Raw genomic sequence first — 19,054 nt, forward strand, 5'->3', positions numbered from 1 at the left:
GACCGGGGGCGGGGCGGTGCCTGGCGCCACGTGAGGGCGGGGCGGCCGGTAAAGGCTCCGTGCGCACGCGCGGGGCCGGTATCAGCTGATCCTCCAGCGCCGCCGCCGCCGGGAGCAGGAGCAGGGGTGGGGGTCCCGGCGCCCGCCGCAGGTGAGGGGTCCCCGAGGCGGTGCTGAGGAGTCCCGGAGGTGCCCCCGTGTCCCGGAGGTGTCCCCTCCTCGCCCCGTGGCCCGGCCCTGCTCTGGCCTCTCGGCCCCGTCCCCTTCCCGAGGCAGGGCCCAGCCGCTCTGCCTCCTCCTGCGCCCGGCGCGGAGCGCAGGAGGGCCCGGGAGGGGCGGCCTTCCCCGCCGAGCTGCCCGCTGCCGGAGCGGGCCGGGCCCCCAGCAGCCGCCTCCGCCTCACCGGGGGTGTGAGGGGAGCGGCGGGGCCCGGCCGGGCCGGGCCGGTGTCTCCCGGGCCCCTGACCTTCAGCTGCCGCCCCTGGCCCGGGGCTGCGCGGGGAGCGGAGGCCGAGACCTGCTGCTTCTTAGGGATGAAAGGCCTGGGAAGCAAAGCGGCTCCCTGCGTAGCGTTTCCCCCGCCAAGCCACCTGCTGAGCGCTCCGGGACAGGCCCGGCAGCGTGTCCCAGGGAAGTACCGGAATCCGTTCCAAGCAGAAGCGGTGATAGCGGCTGGGTTTCTGTGCCGGGTCACCCCACCATCTTGGGTGGGTGGAACCGAACCTCTCCTTGCTTGTAGCCCGGCAGCGGGAGAGCAGCAGGGTTACCCATCAGGGATCCAGCTGCTGGCTTCTGGCCGCAGCCCTTCCCTGGGGAAAGGGCCCGCCTGTTGTCTTGCAGTTAAAATAGCCATGGCAAATGAAAAATGTGTTTCCTATTCCTGTAGCCAGTGACAAAATCCTGGTTTGGGTGAAGTGTTCCACGTGCCACACTTGAAATACACTCAAAAGCAAGAGAGAAATGTTATGTGACAGGGTGCTCAGTAATACTGTGTATATTGCAGGTAGCTGTGACTTCCAGGGTATGTGACATGTGTGTATCAAGACCTCTTAATTCAATGCGGTTGCCCAGTGTGACTTCTTCCCAAGATTTCACTGTCTTTTGTCAGAATTTGCACTCCAGCTGGGAATAACAGCAATTTGGTGATAGTTTTATTCATTGTAGTGCAATACTTCAACAGAGTACACTGGTTATTTGACCTAGCGTGGTACTTCAAATGCTAATGCTGCTTGATGAAGTGAAAAGGGGATGGAAAAGGAGGAAAACCTGCTGATGGCGTATTTAAGGTGGTTTATTAGCCCACCCGTTTGTAGCACTTCAGGGAGAACGTGCCAAGTGTAGGTTGGTGTTTGCAAGTGGAATTTGAATAACTGAGGCAGATCCTCAGTAAGTTGCTGACTGTGGCACTCTGCAGGCCTGCAGCAGCTAAGTGTTTGGTGTCTCTGTACAGGCCTTTTAAAGACCTTTTCAATGTGTAGCAAGCATAAATATTTAATAGTATTTACCTTTATTATTTTCTGCTTAAGAATATGTGAAGCGAGGTGAGTGTCTGCAACTCTGAATTACCAAAAATATTGCAGATTATGTTTGCTGTACTTGCCACTTTAGTATGTCAAGTCTTCTTGAAAACAGTTTTACTTTCTCGTATGGGAAAAAAAAACACATAGAATTAATTCTATAATCAGGGAACAAAGCATGGCATTCAAAAACTATAAACCACCATGGACATCAACTTGAGAGGACAGGTCAGGAGAAATTAAAGACAGCACTGGAAAATGACTTTTGGCATCAGCTGACTATTCAAATGGAGGCTGAAGTCTAGTGTTGCAACAGTAAGACCAGATCTCAATTTCCTCTAAATGCAGCCTTTCCCTTTTCCAAATTAAGAACTATTTTCTACAGTTGGCACTAATATTAAAGTCCAACCATCAATATTACTTAATTTCTATACAGTTTTAGCTCAAATTTAGCTTCTATCTGGATCTAAGTATATATTAGCCGTTGTATGCCTCATTAATCCTGACTTACAGAGTCTGCAGGCTTTAGTGTGCTTCTCTTGTCTGAATGTTTTCCCTCAGTATGACTTTGTACGTTTATCTTTCAGACATGCATGGGTACTGGTATTACTCATTGTCATCCAAAACTGCTACAGGCCAGCAGATTACCAGATGGTTCCTCTGAACATACGTATAGAGGCACCATGCTTCATCTCTTGTGTTTTGAGACTGTAATACTGTTTCTTTGAGTTGTTGAGCCCTGAAAATTCCTACCAACGTTTTTCCCTCCTGCTTTTAAATTGTTTGTGAACTAAAGCCGAGTTCCTAATTGGACTTAACAGACCTTTTAAAAAAAGTAAAAGAATTGCTGGATAAACCTAATTTATTTACTCTGGCCTTGATCAATAAATGTGGCATGCTATTGCTCACCAAGTGATAGACACTCTTTTTCTTTATTTTTTAAAAAACCTACATTGCTTTTATATAAAATAGATTTTCTTTCCTCCATTTTTGTATCATTGGTTACAAAGAAAAGTGGGGAATTTTATACTTGGAAATATTGAGTTACTGTTGAACAATTGTATCCACATGATTTTTTAAAAATGGAACTAAACCAAGGAAAACAGATGATCTAGTCAACTGGAATATCGTGCTCATTTACTCTTAGTCACTTGTCTTAAAACATGTGACTTCTTTAGCCTTCCAGCTGGACACAGAGAAATGGGGATCTGTTCCAGCAATGATCACCTAAAGGTCCAACATGCAAAACTGGCTTAGACTGGATATTCTGGTTGTCGTTGTTGTACCTTATTTTATGTTCTGAAAAGGTTTTTCTGTTAATTTTGTTGCATTCACTCCTTCCACCCCTTTGAAAGTGGACAGTTAAGCTTCTGCTAAATTCTTGTGTTTGGTCACATCTCATGGCAAGTAAGTTCTACAATCTCAGAAGTATTTTCAGTTTGGTTGCCTTATTTCATCCATGCTTTTATTTCTCCTGAGTTTGTCAAATTCTCCCAAAGCCAAACACCCCCATTGCTTAGAAAGACTGAGCATTTGCTGTTAGCTTTTTAGACTTCCATATATTATATGGCTGCTATAATAAGCTTTGCCTTAAAACTTCTGTCTTTACCGAAATGATGTGTGACTGAAAACCTGTGTAAGATGTGTATGGATAAATCCTGAAAGTCAAAGTCTAACAGACTTTGTTACTATCACTTAACCAAATGGCAGATGAAGATCAGTTTTAGCTACTGAATTTATTTTCTGGGTTCATAAGCTTGAATACGTCTCTGAGTTTGTGTAACAGTAAATTTCAATGTCACTGTTTACTCTCTTCAGAAATAATTTGTCTGACAGTGATGTAATACATGGTGGCTGTTGACACTTCTTTAATTTTGTCATACTTGGAGCATTTTGGAAAGTCCATTGTGGGTGTCTTAAAATGTTCAAATCAGAAGTGATCAGGAAGTACTACAACTAGTATGAGAAACAGCCATCCTGGCCTTTTTTTTATAGCATCAGGCTCTGCATGAGCAGTCTGACATCTGTTTAATCACAGAATCATTCTGGTTGGAAAAGACCTTTAAGATCAAGTCCAACCATAACCTATATCTGCCAACCATGAACCTAACTAACTCTATGAAGAAGAGTTCTTAAGCCATGTTCCTAATTTCCTCATTGCTTGTGGGACTCCTGCCTTGGGTGAGCTTCCACAGCTCTCCAATGATTGTCCGGGACAATCCTGAGAATAATTATTTTGAAGACCATTCCTATCCCAAGTGAGCAAGACTTGTCCAGCTAAACAGTTAAATAAACTAAAACTGACAAAAATAGACCCATTGCAGATGAAAACTTTTAAGAGACAGTGGTGTTCCTAGACAGTATGCATTCTGTGCCCTAAGCATGAAGAACTGTATTGTTTTAGTTAGGATGGTTGGGTGTGATGGGGGATAGAAGGGTTATGGAGAGGAAAAGGCATAGCTTTATGGAGAGAAAGCTGTGCCTTTGTTAAATAGCTTATCATAGCTGGATAAAAGCTTTCAAGTATGCAGGTTTCCTTTAATGACCTGAAGAATTACTTGCCTATTTTGTAATATTTTAATCTAGCAAAGAAACTGCATCTTATAAGTAGTTCAGTCAGTGGGACAAACATTTGGTTATTCTTATTATTACACTGTATCATTGTTTTATTTCTCACTAGGAAAGTAATCTTTGAAAAGCAGCGCTTCCGAAAGAAACCTAGTATTTCTGGCTAAATGCAGATGACATTGGTAAGGACTTCTAAAAAGGCAATTATATTATGTGACTTTCCTCTAGATCCTTGAAATCTGTAGGGTTTTGTTCTCATGAGATAGATTTGCATCACTTTGCAGATAGTTAGACAACCACCACAATAGGTAGTTTAAACAATTTAGTGTGTAGGAGGGACTCTAGCTATTTTAAGTAAGTCATAGACACTTAGGTAATTGAACACAAAATCTCAAAATGTGACTTAATTTGCTTTAAAGCATAAAGATGAAGTTTTCCATTACAGAAAAAGTTGACCTCAACTTAATTTCCTTTTACTGGAATCTAATGCCATGTGTGTGTTGTGATTCCAACCAGGTGTTTCATTATACCCAAGTGCTATATAAGAGTACTTCTATCTGCTAGGGTTAATAGATCTTTCTCAAAGACAGTAATGCAAACATGGTCTTCCAACTAGCCATCAAATACCTCAAATAGTAAACTGAAGATTCCATAATATCTCTACTCTAAAGACTGCTTAACATTAAGTGTAATGATGAAATGCTTATTCCAAACTTGCACTCACTCTTTTAGCCATTTCATTTAGGGACAAGAGGTTAGGTAGTGGTGAGACTCATAGAGGAGCAGGTGTGTTTTAATGAGCCTAAATATCTAATATATTTCTCCACGTAGAACTGAGCCTGACTGACAAATCTAGAAACAGTTATTTCATGAGATGGCACGTTTTGACCCTTAAACTAAGAATTTCCCATGATTCAGAAGTGACTCTAGTGATCAATAGTGAAGTTTGCTGCTGTGTTAATCTCGTTTTAATGTTTGCCATCTTAAAGGTTAAAGCAACAAGAAATAATTCAATGCCAAACACACCTAAAAGTACAATGACTTCAATTTAATAAAAGCAAGGGTGGATTTTAGCTCTTCTGTAATGTTAATGAGATTAATGAAAATGTTGTTTGTCTAGAGGAAATGACTGAGCATTGCACTAAGCAGGCGGCTTCAGAACTTTTCAGCCCTAGCAGCTAGAGGACAGGATCAGAGTAAGAAAAGAATACCACTGTGGGACACAGAAATAAATATTGTATTAGTATTTTGTGTTATGGCTTTGATCTCGATTGTATTAGATCTTTCTTTTGTGTGAAAGTCTATGAAGCCAAAGAAGAGGCAGGACATGGAGCAGGCAGAAAGGAATTTCAATTTTTTTGCAGTGAATCAAGAAAAAAAGGGAGGTTCATTCATTTTCACCACTAGAGCTTCTCTGGAGAAGTCTTCTGGGCTGAGAGGGAAAGAATTGGTGTAGAAAACCCTATTATGAAAAATTCTGTAACATATAACCAGTCAGGTGATCAAGATTTTTTTCATGTGAACAATGTGGTTGTCTCTAGTAACAGCAGTATTTTAATTGATAGAACTAGGATCTTTATCGATTCTAAATATAGTGTGACAACTGTGTTTGAAATTGGAAGGCTAGTTATAAACCGAGCTGATCAAATCTTCTGCGGGTCGAAACAGTTACGTAGTGAATGCCTTGCAGGCCTTTTTGTCTAGTTTAATCACTGCTGCTAACTTCTCAGTCATGTTCAAGCATAACTTTTTTCTAGTCCTATTCTGGGCTAACTGAAGGAATTTCCCAAGCTTCTGAATAAAAGCTTGGGTGCTTGAATAACAATTGGTGGTGGTGGTACTTGTTGGACTGACTTGACACCCCATCTCTGTGGTAGGGGTGTATGCTGTATGTATGTATTAATATACATTAAAAGTATTTATATTTTAGCTTGTGTGCAAAGCATGATACTGCTTGAAGTATCAAGCTTGCTTGTATTGGCATACCGATAGGTAAGTTCCTATCTGTTTTAAGGAAGAAGGCAGTAGGAGCTTCTTATGGACTTAATGATTTGTCCTGTTGCAGTCTCCCTTTGTAGCCACTGTTATTCCTGAAGGCATCAGACTTCAGGGTGGGCATGCTGTGCTGGCACCTGTATGTGTGCTGAGGAGCAAGCTTTGTGTGAGAGGAAGGCACTTTGTAGCACCGAAGAACAAGTTGCGTGACAGATTAATTCTCTTTTATGATTGCAGATGGACCCACAGTATGTAGCTCAGCATCACTTAGATTCCTGACCTATCGAGAGCAGAGGTGCCCTTAGAAAGCCCTGTGGCAACTGGAATTGTATGAATAATTAAATGGGAAAATGTCCGTATTGTTGAACTTAAAGGAATAATGGTACTTGTAATCCTAGGCTTATGGCAAGAAGGTTGGTACAGTTAGCTTCTTGATATCTGTGTGAAGACTAAGCCACATCATTGTGTTGAGCACAGGTGGTGACTCCTGCATGGTTTCCTTAGAGTGCAGATGATAGAAAGTTGGAAGGTGTCTGACATAGTAAAGAGCTATGCTACCGTTTGGAGGGACCTCCACAAACTGGAAAAATTGGTTGACAGGAATCTCATGGAATACAACAAAGGGAAGTGTGGAGTTCTGCACTTGGGGAAGAATGCTCTGCTATACGCTGAGGACTGGCTGGCTGTAAAGTGGCTTTGCAGAAAAGGACTCGAGGTCTTGGTGGACACCAAGTTGAACATGAGCTGGCAATGTCACCTTGTGACAAAGGAGGCCAGCACTGTCCTGGGCCGCATTGGGAAGAATGCTGCCAGCAGGTTCAGGAAGGTGGTTTTTCCTCTCAAGCTCTAGGGAAACCACATCTGGACAGCTGTGCCTTGTTCTGGGTTCACCAGTAGAAGGAAGATATGGACTTAATGGGATGGATCCAGGAAAGGGTCAGAGAGGCCATTAAAGGTTTGGGGCATCTTTCATATGAGAAGAGGCTGAGAGAGTTGGGATTTCATAGCCTCAGGAAGAGAAGGCTCAGAGTAAAGTATGTAAATACCTAGCAGGAGGAGGTAAAGAAGATGGAGCCAGATTCTTCTCAGTGGTATCTGCTGAAATAAAAAGAAGCAATGGGCACAAATTGAAATACAGGGCATTCCCTTTAAACTTGAGACCATGTTTTAATGTGAAAGTGACTGAACACTGGAACAGGTTGCCCAGAGAGTTGTGGAGTCTTCATCCTTGGAGATAATCAAAACCCAGCTAGCTAGACATGGCTCCAAGCAGCCTGCTCTAACTTACTTTGGGCAGGGGGCTGGAACTAATAAACTCTAGAGGTACCTTCTAACCTCAGCAGTTCTCTTGTATGGTGACTGAGAAATCTGGTGTAATTTTCCCCACTCTATTATAGTAAAATTATAACTCTATGTACTATTGAAAAGTACATTTAATAAGAATGCTATATGGCTTCCCTTCCAAATGACCTATGTAGGAGTGCTGAATGTGCTGTTCCTTCTGGGACAATATCAGAGATTCTAGATGCAGAAATGCTGCCTAACTTCTGCATTTGTCTGGTAACTTAGGCACTGTATTTTATTTAACAGTTCCTCTTAAAAGTGTCATCTGTTACAAGGGGAAGTATAAACTGTCCCAAGTTACAGGAAATCTATAGCAGTGATTTTCCTGCTGCTTATGAGGCCCTCGCAACACTTCCTCATACAGCTGGAAAGTGAGGCAGGCACTGTACCAAAGTCTGCTCAAGTGAACACAGGAAATATCTGTAGTCTTGATTCTACAGCAAGACTCAAATGTGATGTTAAGCTGTAACTCTCCAGGGTGGGTTGTGCTCTTTAGCATCCTGTAATGTCCAGGATTTTACTAACAAAAGGAGGTGGGATTTTCTTTAGAAAACTTCTGTTAGCTGTACTTTATTGTGTTTGCATATTAAATTTTCCTGGATATTGAATGAAAGGGCTTATATTCTGATTCCATTTTTCTACCATAGGAAAACAAAGCACATTGGTTTGTTTTAGCTAGGGTAAAATCTATAGCCTCAGTTCAAAGTTACTCCAGCAGAATGAATTCTAGCATTGGTGACTTACTAAATTGCTGCTCAGTTACAATTTGCTACAATTTTGGTTGGTGTATTTAAACTTTCGTGCCAATTTGATGTGTTACTTAACAAGTTGCCCAGGGAAGTTGTGGAAGACGCAGCCCTGGAAGTGTTTAAGGACAGGTTAGATGGGACGCTGAGCAACCTGGTCTAGTGAGAGGTGTCCTTGCCCGTGCAGGGGGCGTGGATCTATATGATCGTTAAGGTCCCTTCCAACCCAAACCATTCTATGATATTACTAGAACTTGTGAAGGTAGTCTTGAGAAGTTGTGAGGACTGTGCAAAACTATTAACTGGTGTCTCTTCTTGGGGAAGAGACCGCATAGCTGCTTGTCTTCTGTATGATGTGCAGGACGATGTCAGTCCATTTTGATCCTCAACAATAAGTTCTAGCAGCTCTCACTCAGGGTGGCACATCAGTCTGCTTTCCTAAGGTATTGGATGTTGTGCAGTTGCATTGATGTTTCTGCTGACTAGGAGAAGGGGTTCTTACAGGAGCAGCAGTACACCGTACAAGACTCTCTGCTTGGACAAGAATCAATAGCTCTTCTACAGACTTAAGCAATCAGTACTGCAGTGCCCTCAGCACCTCCCTGTGCAGTATGTTGTTAAACAGTTGTTCTTTTAAGCTCTTCCAGAACAGAGCACCCACTGACATGGTTGTGTTACGCTGGAGGACTGGTAGGTAAATGCACTCCGGCAGAAAGCAGGAATCTCTTTCAAGGATTTTTATCTAGCAGTATGTACGCTTGGGACTTTGGGATTATTTGCTTTGTAGGAGGTCCTTAATGTGTAAGCCGAATGCTTTGTTTAATGTCTTACACTCAGTCCTGTGCAGCAAGGAGGGCACAGATGGGAGTTCAGCTGATTTGCTATTGCGGCATTCCTCGGCGCTGGTGGGAGAGGGAGAGAGAGACTGATGACTCATCAAGTCAGGTGGTTGTGCCTCTGCTGTGTGTCAGAAATTTCTTTCCCCTCTGCAGCAGGCTTTCTCATCCCTCTGTGTAGGGGCACTAGAAGGACAATTATTTTTGTGAGTGGTAGCGCTTAACTGCTGAATTCTGGATTTGCTTCATTGGGCCTGTGGATTTTTGTAACTCCCTGTTTCTGCAAAATAAGGTAAGAATCTGTATTTATATGATGAAATAGTCATGGGTTTTCTTCCTTGCTGTAAGAAGGATCCTTCTAAAAATCTCACAGGAGTCTTAATTTTGTAGAGATCTTTGTGATAAGGCAGTTCATTGTGTAAACTCTAGGACTGATCAAACGTTTGAAGCAAAAACTAGGAGCTGTAGTAGAAATCAGGGATATTTTGACATTGAGAGTAGGATAGTTAAATTTTTGGGGTTTCTCTGTAGCCAAATTTCTGTGCTAGGGAGAAACCAAGATAGAAAACTCAGGTCATTGGCCTTTTCTTGTTTAATTATGACTATAAAATTATTTAAATCACCGTTCACTCTGAGATGGTTCTGCAGCAAGTAATATTTTGATTTCTGGCACTAGTAAGTAGAATATGACCATGTTGGAGCTTAAAAACATGTTTAAATAAATTGTTGAACTCTTTGAGACAAGGAAGATTCCAGTTTGTAAGTTGTAAAGAATACAAGATGCATCTCTGCTCATAAGGGAATTAAAATTAAGCTAATCAGCTGCCTAGAGGATACTAGTGGGCTTTGTAGGAGTGGATTGCATACAGTGCCTAATGACCTGTGCTGGCTTGAGGCCTATGGAAGGCTGTAGGAACTTGGTAGATTTCTAAAATGTCCAGCTACCAAGGCTTCTGAGTTAAATATATATGCTCTTAACACACATTATTGTGCTTTTACAGAAGATTTTGGCAGTAGATGTCTAGAGATTGTTCTGTGTCATGGTATGTTGAAGTCAATGTTTTGGGTGGATTTATAAGACCAGCTCCTTTTTCTTCAGTGTGAACAGTAATTGTGCTTGAATTTTGCAATATTCTTAGTTGTTAAAAGCAAAAAGATGACGTAGTTATGTTAGCCTTATCAGAACCAGATCTTACCAGCTGCTCAGGAACTGCAGGTTGCTTTGTGAGGACCTCCCCTCTGCCATTTGACAGAGGAGACTTTTGAGAAATAAGCAGTGAAATTAAAATTGTCTTCTGGGCCTAAACAACAGGCAGCTTAAAGGGTAAACTATCATTTTTGGAGAGTAGAGGGACCTAATGGAGCCTCTGAGGTTGAGAGCAGTTAACACTTCCACACCAAGCTGGTGGTGGCTGAGTCGGGATCAACTGTTGGGGTGGTAGCTGTGAAATGAGTCAGTGGTAGCCATGGTAGCCACCGTTAAACAATCCACTCCGACATACGGAGTCTGGAAGAAGCTAATCCTTCAGGATGAATAGGAGTATAGAAAAATTGGAGATCCTTTTCTTGCAGGGCAGAGTCACCGATTTAAAATATTTGGATTGTAAAGAGGCTGAGGGGCAGAGGATTTGTAGTATAGTATTAAAATGCTGGAAAACAGTTGTTAAGATCTGAAGAACAGCAGACGTCAGCTACTGCTACTCCTGAAGAAGAGACAGAAAAGCATCCTTTAATGATGGTGGAAGGCATGGCAATGTAATTGTCTTTCTCACAGTACAAGGGACAGGTTTGCAGGCTTAGTATGCCTCATATTTGCTGCCTTGCAGAATATGCTGGGTAAGTTTAAGCTTCTCACAAAAACTGTATCAACAGGTTCCTCACACGGTTCATATCACCAAACCATGGGCTTTTGCTGGGTAGGCCCTGTTGGTACGTAGGCAGCACTGTATTGCCATACCCCACCTTTCACCAGTCTTGTAAGATAAATGTGTCAACGCACTAGAGATGGGTAGAGAGTTTCCTTACAGTTCTCCAACACTGATCAGTTTCCAAGGTAACGCAAGCATGGTAAGGGCTGACAAAGCAAAACCATGAAATACTCTTATCAGCTCCAGAAGCAGGACAGCCCAACAGTCAATTACAGGACAAATGTGGATCAAGGAGGTCTGTTTCTGAAACAGCTTTTCATGTGCCAGTTGTTTAGGTTCTCTAAACAGCTACTGGCAAGAGATAATCTGTATTTAATTATTGTAATGAAAATGTATGTTCCCTCCTCTGGACACTCTGGTTCAGAAGCTTAAGATAGCAAAAATAGAATTTTCACAATTAATATTTGTAGTATTGCTTTTTAGAGAGTGGCGGTAGTAAAGTAGCCCCAGAACATTCCCTTGCTCATAGAAAATTACACATTTTGAAGGAGGCTAGATGAGATGTGGAAGACAGAAGATATTCTTCGTTATTTAAATATCCTGTTATTTGGCTTGGAAATAGTTAAGCATTATTAGGATAGAGAATAGTTGAGCTACAGCATTTTTGGAGCGTAACTGTTTCATCAGTGTTCTGTGACACCTACTATGGAGTGACATTCCACCCCTGTGTTTCTGCAATAGTTATTTTGTTTGTTTAAATTAGTTACTTTTTAACTTTTTATAGCTTTAAAATCAGTGTGGTTAAGGTGCTTCAGGCTATATGAGTTCAGACTTTCTAGCTGGAAACAAGGACGGAGCAGAGAGGAGAACCTTTTTACATGTGTCTCTTCTTCAGAACTGACACTTTTGTTTTTTCCTTCTGTACAGTTGAACAGGCAAAATGGACTTCTCCAAGCTGCCTAAAATCCGAGATGAGGACAGAGAGGCTTTTGTTGGCTATGTCCATGGAGTCTCTGGACCTGGTAGGTATTATTTTGTAAAGGAAATAATAAGTTCTGTTTCGTCTGGTGTCTTGTTAATCTTGTTCACTTGGAAGTGGAGAGGTGTAGTAGAGCTTGAGGTGGGACTTTTTCTCATTTTGGGGGCAAGGAGAGTTTAAGAAAAATCATTGACTTAGTGTGATAAAAAATTAAGAAATATACTAAAAAGATGTTACTGCTAATTAATCTTAAAGATGTAGTGAGCAGCAGGCTGATGAATAATAATAAAAACAAAAGGTCAAACTGTTGGATGAGATAAAGCCACGTTGTCAGAAATCTGCAGGCCCAATGTATTAAGTTTTCCTAAAAGGGTGTGAGATGTATAGTCCATTTTCAGTGAAATGCAGTTTGACTCCGTGTTCTCTGGAATGCTCAGTCACCTACCACAATCAAGCTGTTCTGTGTTACTTCACCGTGGGCTGGAGGAGCTCCACAAAGAGCTGGAAAGAGTTAGGCAAGATGGTGGAGTGTGGTGTTAGTGCAAGGAGGACAGGGAGAAGGAGGACTCTTTCTCCTTTGTCAGCTTAAATAGTTTCTTTAAGCTCTGATATCAACAGCTTTTGAATACATACAGACTGTACTGGCTTTTCTGCTCCCTCTTGCATTCTCTTCAAGAGATGAAGGGTAGGACTGTGAGAACAGAAGAATAGCATGTGTCTTTGTTAAGCCTTTGGCTTGTGTCTACCTATATAAATGCCTATTTGTTAACTGCCCATTCCTGCAGAAGTGATGCTTAAAAACTATTTTAAACAGATACGGCTTTCTTTCCTAAGAAGTGGAAAATGTTTTTTGTGTGTGTGCAAATACATGAATCTCATGTGCAAGACTGATATTATAATATAAAAGACATGATAACTTCTGTCCTAAAGCAGCTAAGCCTCTTGTATGACCTGCTGAATTCTAGCTCAACAGTAGGAAGTTTCAGGCCCTAAATGTGCTGTAAAATGGTTTTAATCTGTTGAAGGTTAAATGCCCTGAAATGTACATCACTTTCCTACATAATAAAGCATCAAAATAGCATTTCCTTAAAAGATGTGTAGATGTGCTGCTCTAGATACAAGGGTATATGTTGCCTTCAGCAAGCACCTTGGCTTGATCTATACATGGAAATACTTTGTTCTGTTAGTATCCAGATGCTACCAAGGTAAACAGAAGTTTGGGTGGCTTGAAAAATGCTGGTCCCCGACTGCAGGTTTATCCTGCAGGTATCAGGTGAGCTTTTGTTGTTTTCTTGTACGTTTGTGATTTAGCCAAGCAGGAATGTGGCCCAGCTAACTGAAAGGGAGAAGTGCCTGTGGAACATGTCTGTCAAAATTCACTGCATCTCTAAAACCCTAAACACTTGCCATCTGTCCAGATAGATAAGAGATATTACGGCAAGAATTGTCTGTGAACTACTACATTCTGATAGTGTCCTCTTATTGAGCATAAAGGAACAGTGTGAAAAGTACAGAGAAACTTTTTTTTTTGGCTTTTAAACTAGAAATGTCATGGCAGCCAAGTTATCCTTTCTTGTGAAATAAAGAATGCGCTTCTAGTTTGGGGGAATACCAGGCTTATGCTGTGCAGTTTTTACAACTTTTGATGAGTAAATTTCCTGAGTAACAGGAAAAATATTCACCTGTGTGCATGTCTTCTACAGTGGTCACGGCGTGCAACATGGCTGGTGCTGCTATGTACGAGTTGGTACGAGTAGGCCACAGTGAACTGGTGGGGGAGATTATCCGACTGGAAGGTGATTTGGCGACTGTTCAGGTGTATGAAGAAACATGTATCCTTTTTGCTAAGCCCTCAGGACCTGCCAGACTACTCAGTCCAGAACATGGTGGTGATTAGGGAATATTACAGCTCCTTGTTATGGAATTTGTTTTACAAATGTCAACCACAAGTGTTAAAACAAGCAATCTTTGTCACATTTTTTATTTGCTTTTGAAAACTGTGTTTGTCCACCAATTAAATAGGAAATGTAAAGTGGGCAGGATGCCACCTTCTGGGCAGAGTATTTTGCCAAACAGATTACATTTTTGCTTCTGCAGTGTGCTTACAGAATCTTGGTCCAGCTAGGAGGCAGTATGTATTCTAAAATCTACTTTAAATGTTTTGTATTACACTTATAGGAGAGAATGTTGAAAAAGAAGTAATGAGACTTAAAGCCAGAACTTTTTTCTTCGCATTCTTTTTAACTTCAGAGTTGGCTCTGTCTGTCTGTAGAGGCTAGGAAAAAGCCTGTGCTGGCTCCCAAAGCTGTGTTTTAAGGAGCTGGATGGTAGACTGGTGACTAGCTCCAGGCATACCTTAGAATTTGTTGTTTCAGATGGCATGATTTTAGATGGCATCATCATTGTTGTATCTAGTAGCCTTCCATCAGTACATGGAACAAGTTTGAAAATAGATTACTCTTAGGTTTCTGATGAAGGAAGCTCTGTCCTAGGGCTCTCTGAAGTCAACTTGCATTTAACCTCTTGAGTCTTATATAGGGTTTTGGGGGGTTCTTTTGTGTTCTAACAGGGCCTTTTACCAAACTTCTGGCCCTTTGCAGAGAAGTGCGTTGTTTATCTTTGGAACCTAGATAGTGCATAGACTGGGCAACTTGATGTCAGACAGGAGGGAAATGATGCTGGTCTTGGATAAACTACCTTTAAAATTAGACTGCTGTCAAAAAGACTGTGCAAGGCTCAAGACCAAAAGAGTGATGCTCGCTAACAAATTCTGAAGCAAAAAACCATGTATTTCATAATATTGTTTGACTTCAACAATCAAACTTGTTTTCTACATTTGAAGATTTAAGAAATGCCTGACTTTTTGTCATTCTGCTGCTTGGCACTCCAGTAAACTCATCCATATAGTTGACTCGAACTAATGATTATAAAGCAGAATATCTACCCCTACTTTGCCTCTCTGGAGGATAAGCAGCCTTGTTGCTTTAGCAATTTCATCTTCAGCTTCTCAAATTATGATGTGTAATATATTAAAAATACTACCTTGAAGTCAGGTGGTTTAAGAGCATGATGTTGTGAATGTGTTGCCTTCTGCCCTGTTTCTTTTCCCATTCTCTGGATGAACTTTTCCTCAGCAAATCTTTAGCTGGTGTCTCTGTAGGAGATCCTGTACTCCGTACTGGCAAACCCTTGTCAGTGGAACTAGGGCCTGGCATTATGGGAGCTATTTTTGATGGTATCCAGAGGCCTCTATCTGACATCAGCACTCTGACCAAAAGTATCTATATCCCTAGAGGTGTCAACGTGTCAGCTTTGAGCCGAGATGTCAAATGGGACTTCATGCCTTCCAAAACTCTTCGGGTAGGTTCTGACCAGCCTGTCTTCTGCTTCTCTACCTCCAGAGCTCAGGGCCAGAGCAAAGTGCTAAGGCTGTGACTGTGAGGAGCTGAGGTTAACATTGTGTTAAGTTTGCTACCACTGTGAGGTGGTAGCAAGGTAGGAGAGTGAGGCTTGGATGGGGATCACCAGAACTTACTCAGTTTAATTGTATTTACTGAAAGGTAAAGAAGCTGGTGGGATTGCAGTAAGCATCAACAGGAGCAAATGTTACCCGAGGAGAAGAATCATTGTAGCACACATTTTGTGAATGGTGAAGGTAGCCTCAGAGCTGGAAAGTGTCATGGCTTTAGCCATTGGCATATTGTGTTTTTTCCCAACTCTGCAGGTTAACATATGCTGTCCTTTCTCTACCTCATACATTAAACTGAGAGGCATAAAAGAAACAAGAAGAATTCCTGGCATCAGTCAGTAATTGCTACTGTCTGAGACTTGAAAGGCACCTGAACCCAGATAGTGTTGCTAGGAATGTGCTGTTAGTGTAATGAATTATGTAAATGGGCTACTGTGCTGTAACAATGCATTTATAAAGGGAGTAATCACAGTGCTAGACTTAATAGCTCATATAGTTACTTTATACAGTTCTTTGTCAAGGTTCTTTTTTAAACTGGAGTTCTCACTTATGACTAATAGACCTGTTCTGATTTTAGGTTGGCAGCCACATCACTGGTGGAGATATTTATGGTGTGGTGAATGAAAACTCCCTTATCAAACACAAAATCATGCTGCCACCACGGAACAGGGGTACAGTTACATACATTGCTCCGCCAGGAAACTATGACACTTCAGTAAGTTTCGCAAACAGCAGTTGCTGGTATATTCCATGTCTCTTTCATAATGTGGATGGGTTCTTTCTGTTCTTTATGGTGCCAACTAGAAAGTGTTCATGCAACAAGATGTGTGAGTTAATGATTGCTTCTGCTACCCTGCCTGCAGGGACTGGTTGAATATCTTGTGCGGTTAATTTCTATGTATATGGCTTCCCAATGGCACTTCATTATGTTGTGTTTGCTGACCTCTGTGGAGATCTACAATATCTTGTGAATATGCAAAATTCAGTAGCTCTTCAAAAGTATAATTTTAGTTGAAGCTTCATCTTGCACTTCCTCCCCCCAATAGCATTGTAAATATGGGAAGGAGCCTTTCCTCAGGAGGGCATAATAGCATGTCAAGGCTCTGAGAAATCTGTGGTGGTATCAAAGACCTAGCTATACAGATCAGTTGAGATGAGAATTTGTGTGCTGGTCCAGTGGGCAGCTGTTGCTTTACTTCAGATGTCTCATGCTCTCTGTTAGGATGTTGTCTTAGAGCTGGAGTTTGAAGGTGTGAAGGAGAAGTTCACTATGGTCCAGGTCTGGCCTGTACGTCAAGTCCGTCCAGTTACTGAGAAGTTACCAGCCAATCATCCTTTATTAACTGGCCAACGGGTCTTGGATGCCCTCTTCCCGTAAGTACTACCTCTCATTTTGAAGTATGTAAGAAATCTCTCTTTTGGGGCAATAGGCAGAGTAAAGTGCTGTTAATTTTTTTTTTAAGGGCAAACAGATCCCGAGCTTTCAAAATGCGTTACAGCGTAATCTCAAAAACTATTTAGCTGAATTCCTCATATTTCTCTTATTTGGCAGGAGAACCCACTAGTGGAAAAAGGAAGAGAAGCTTAACAAGATAGTTCTAGTGCATTAATCTAGGAAAGAATGGACAAGCATAAACCTAACATAATCATGCCAAATCTACAGAAAGGCTAGAGCTCTCAGGCCTGATATCTCCATTTGAACACATAAGTAGGATCTCCTTCCATGGTCTTGAGGTTGTATAGTTCCTAATGATTTTTGGGGGCACCACTTAAAAGTGTTGCACTTAACTGTAACTCAAAATGCTCACTTAAGCAGCTAACTTCAAGGCACTGAATTTGGTAATTTTGGTCCTCAGATATTGTGCTGCTTATTTTTATAATGCACAGCTAAGTACAGTTGTTCTTTTCTTAGCATTTGCATCCCATTAGTGCTTCCAGCTGTGAAGACTTGTTTCAAGCCTGGAAGTCCAGATGTTGTACCAACATAACTCCTGTACTTGAAGGGCAGTACAAGAAAAGGACGCTTAATTCCCTCAGTGTTCTGGGTTTAGTGAAAGATTCTGTGCTTCTCACCCAGAACACTGAATGTGACTCCCATCACTCTGCTTTTGATTAAGGAGTTTTATTGGAAAACCTATTCCAAGATGGGAGAGAGCTGGTTTTGAGTTTTTTGCAAATCGGAGTCTTTTTTCTTTACTTAGGTGTGTACAAGGAGGTACAACAGCAATTCCTGGGGCATTTGGTTGTGGGAAGACTGTGATTTCACAGTCTCTCTCAAAATACTCCAACAGTGATGTCATCATTTACGTAGGCTGTGGAGAAAGAGGAAATGAAATGTCTGAAGTACTGAGAGATTTCCCTGAGGTTAGTATGAAGAATTCATGGAGAGTAAGCCTTCTTGGGAAAACTTGCTATTGTACTAATGTTATAACTGACTAAAATACCGTATTGGTAGAATGGCTTGAAGTGATCTTCTTCCTTCCCTGCTCTAAGTTCTGGCTGTAGTAGCAGAAATTCCTTTTGACTCATTCAAGAAAGATTTAAGTGGCCCCTCAGTAAACATCTGAACTAGTTTTTGGGTGTACATTCTAACTTGTTTAAAATAAAACCAAAATTAATGCCAGGGTGTAATTTAGCACAATTATAAGCACCTTACCTTTCACTGGTAATGTGTTTAACTTTTCTAACTGAATCATGTATGGCAAATGCAGCATCTGTATTTACAGGGTGCAGGGTGGTTATACAAACAGTTACCAGATACCAGTTTGACATGTTAGGCTTTGGAATACCTTCCAAAGGAGGTAGAAAATGCCAGGTTAAAAGAAATAGGCACAACAGATTTTCCAGTCCTTCTACCTGTTGTGTATTGGTGATTTAGTTGGGGCACAGTCTTTTGTGAGAGGAAGCCAGATAGCTGGAACTGTTAGGTGGAAATCCAGTGTCAGAAGTAAGAGTAAAAGGCTTGGGTGTGTTGATTGATTGCAAGGTGAAGATGTCCAAGCTGAGGTGGTAATGAAAATGGTAAATGCCAGGATAATCATAAGTGGAATTCTATGCAAATGTCAGAATATGCATTCTGTTGTTCAGGTGCCTGTGAGGCTTCACATGGGTTATTTATGCTCAGTTGTCAAAGACAAAGTTGGATTGGTGTAGTTATTTGATATTTGATACCTAATGAACTTAAACAGGAGGCTAAGATTTTTGGCTCTTCTAGTCCAGTAACCTGAGGGGACAGTGTACTTCCTGATGCAGTAGTTTTGTCATTCATGTAAGTGGGATCCATAGGGTTTTACCAGTTGCTGAAGAAGAGATGAGGCTGAGTGAGGCATGTACATCAAAGCGTTGAACTGTGTGTGGTCTGGAAGGCAAACCAGCATAGTATCCTCAAATCTTGAGTAGTTTCTGCTCTTGGTAGAGTAGCTGTGAGAAGAGTATCATGATACAAAAAGAAATACATTTTAAAAACAAATGAACACAAAACAACAAAAAAAAATTAAAAATCCTTGCTACAGTAATTTTATTTTTTTTACATTTTAGTTAACCATGGAAGTTGATGGCAAGGTAGAAAGCATCATGAAGAGAACAGCTCTTGTAGCAAATACCTCCAACATGCCTGTGGCTGCCAGAGAAGCCTCTATCTATACTGGTAAGATTTACAGGAGGCCAGAAAAGGCTGTGTGTGTAGAGCAAGCCATTATGCTTTAGTATTTTCAGTTCCTGAGGTTGTCAGTA

General features: G+C 41.4%; 1 protein-coding gene across 2 annotated transcripts in view; it reads left to right on the top strand.

Moving 5' to 3' along the window:
* Positions 1–73: 73 nt before the first annotated feature.
* Positions 74–19,054, top strand: part of ATP6V1A (ATPase H+ transporting V1 subunit A) — a 29,626-nt gene continuing 10,645 nt past the window's right edge. Inside the window, exons 1-8 of one of the 2 annotated variants that reach the window (XM_051613426.1) lie at positions 74–151; positions 11,802–11,896; positions 13,557–13,685; positions 14,999–15,213; positions 15,900–16,037; positions 16,545–16,696; positions 17,524–17,686; positions 18,860–18,968. In XM_051613426.1, coding sequence (XP_051469386.1) covers positions 11,815–11,896; positions 13,557–13,685; positions 14,999–15,213; positions 15,900–16,037; positions 16,545–16,696; positions 17,524–17,686; positions 18,860–18,968 — 988 coding nt within the window. In that variant the 5' untranslated portion in view covers positions 74–151; positions 11,802–11,814. Of the gene's footprint in view, positions 152–8,694; positions 9,299–11,801; positions 11,897–13,556; positions 13,686–14,998; positions 15,214–15,899; positions 16,038–16,544; positions 16,697–17,523; positions 17,687–18,859; positions 18,969–19,054 lie in introns of those variants that run through there. The other variant, XM_051613417.1, reaches the window with a different exon arrangement.

Source organism: Apus apus, chromosome 1, assembly GCF_020740795.1.
Source record: "Apus apus isolate bApuApu2 chromosome 1, bApuApu2.pri.cur, whole genome shotgun sequence".
NCBI lineage: Eukaryota > Metazoa > Chordata > Aves > Apodiformes > Apodidae > Apus > Apus apus.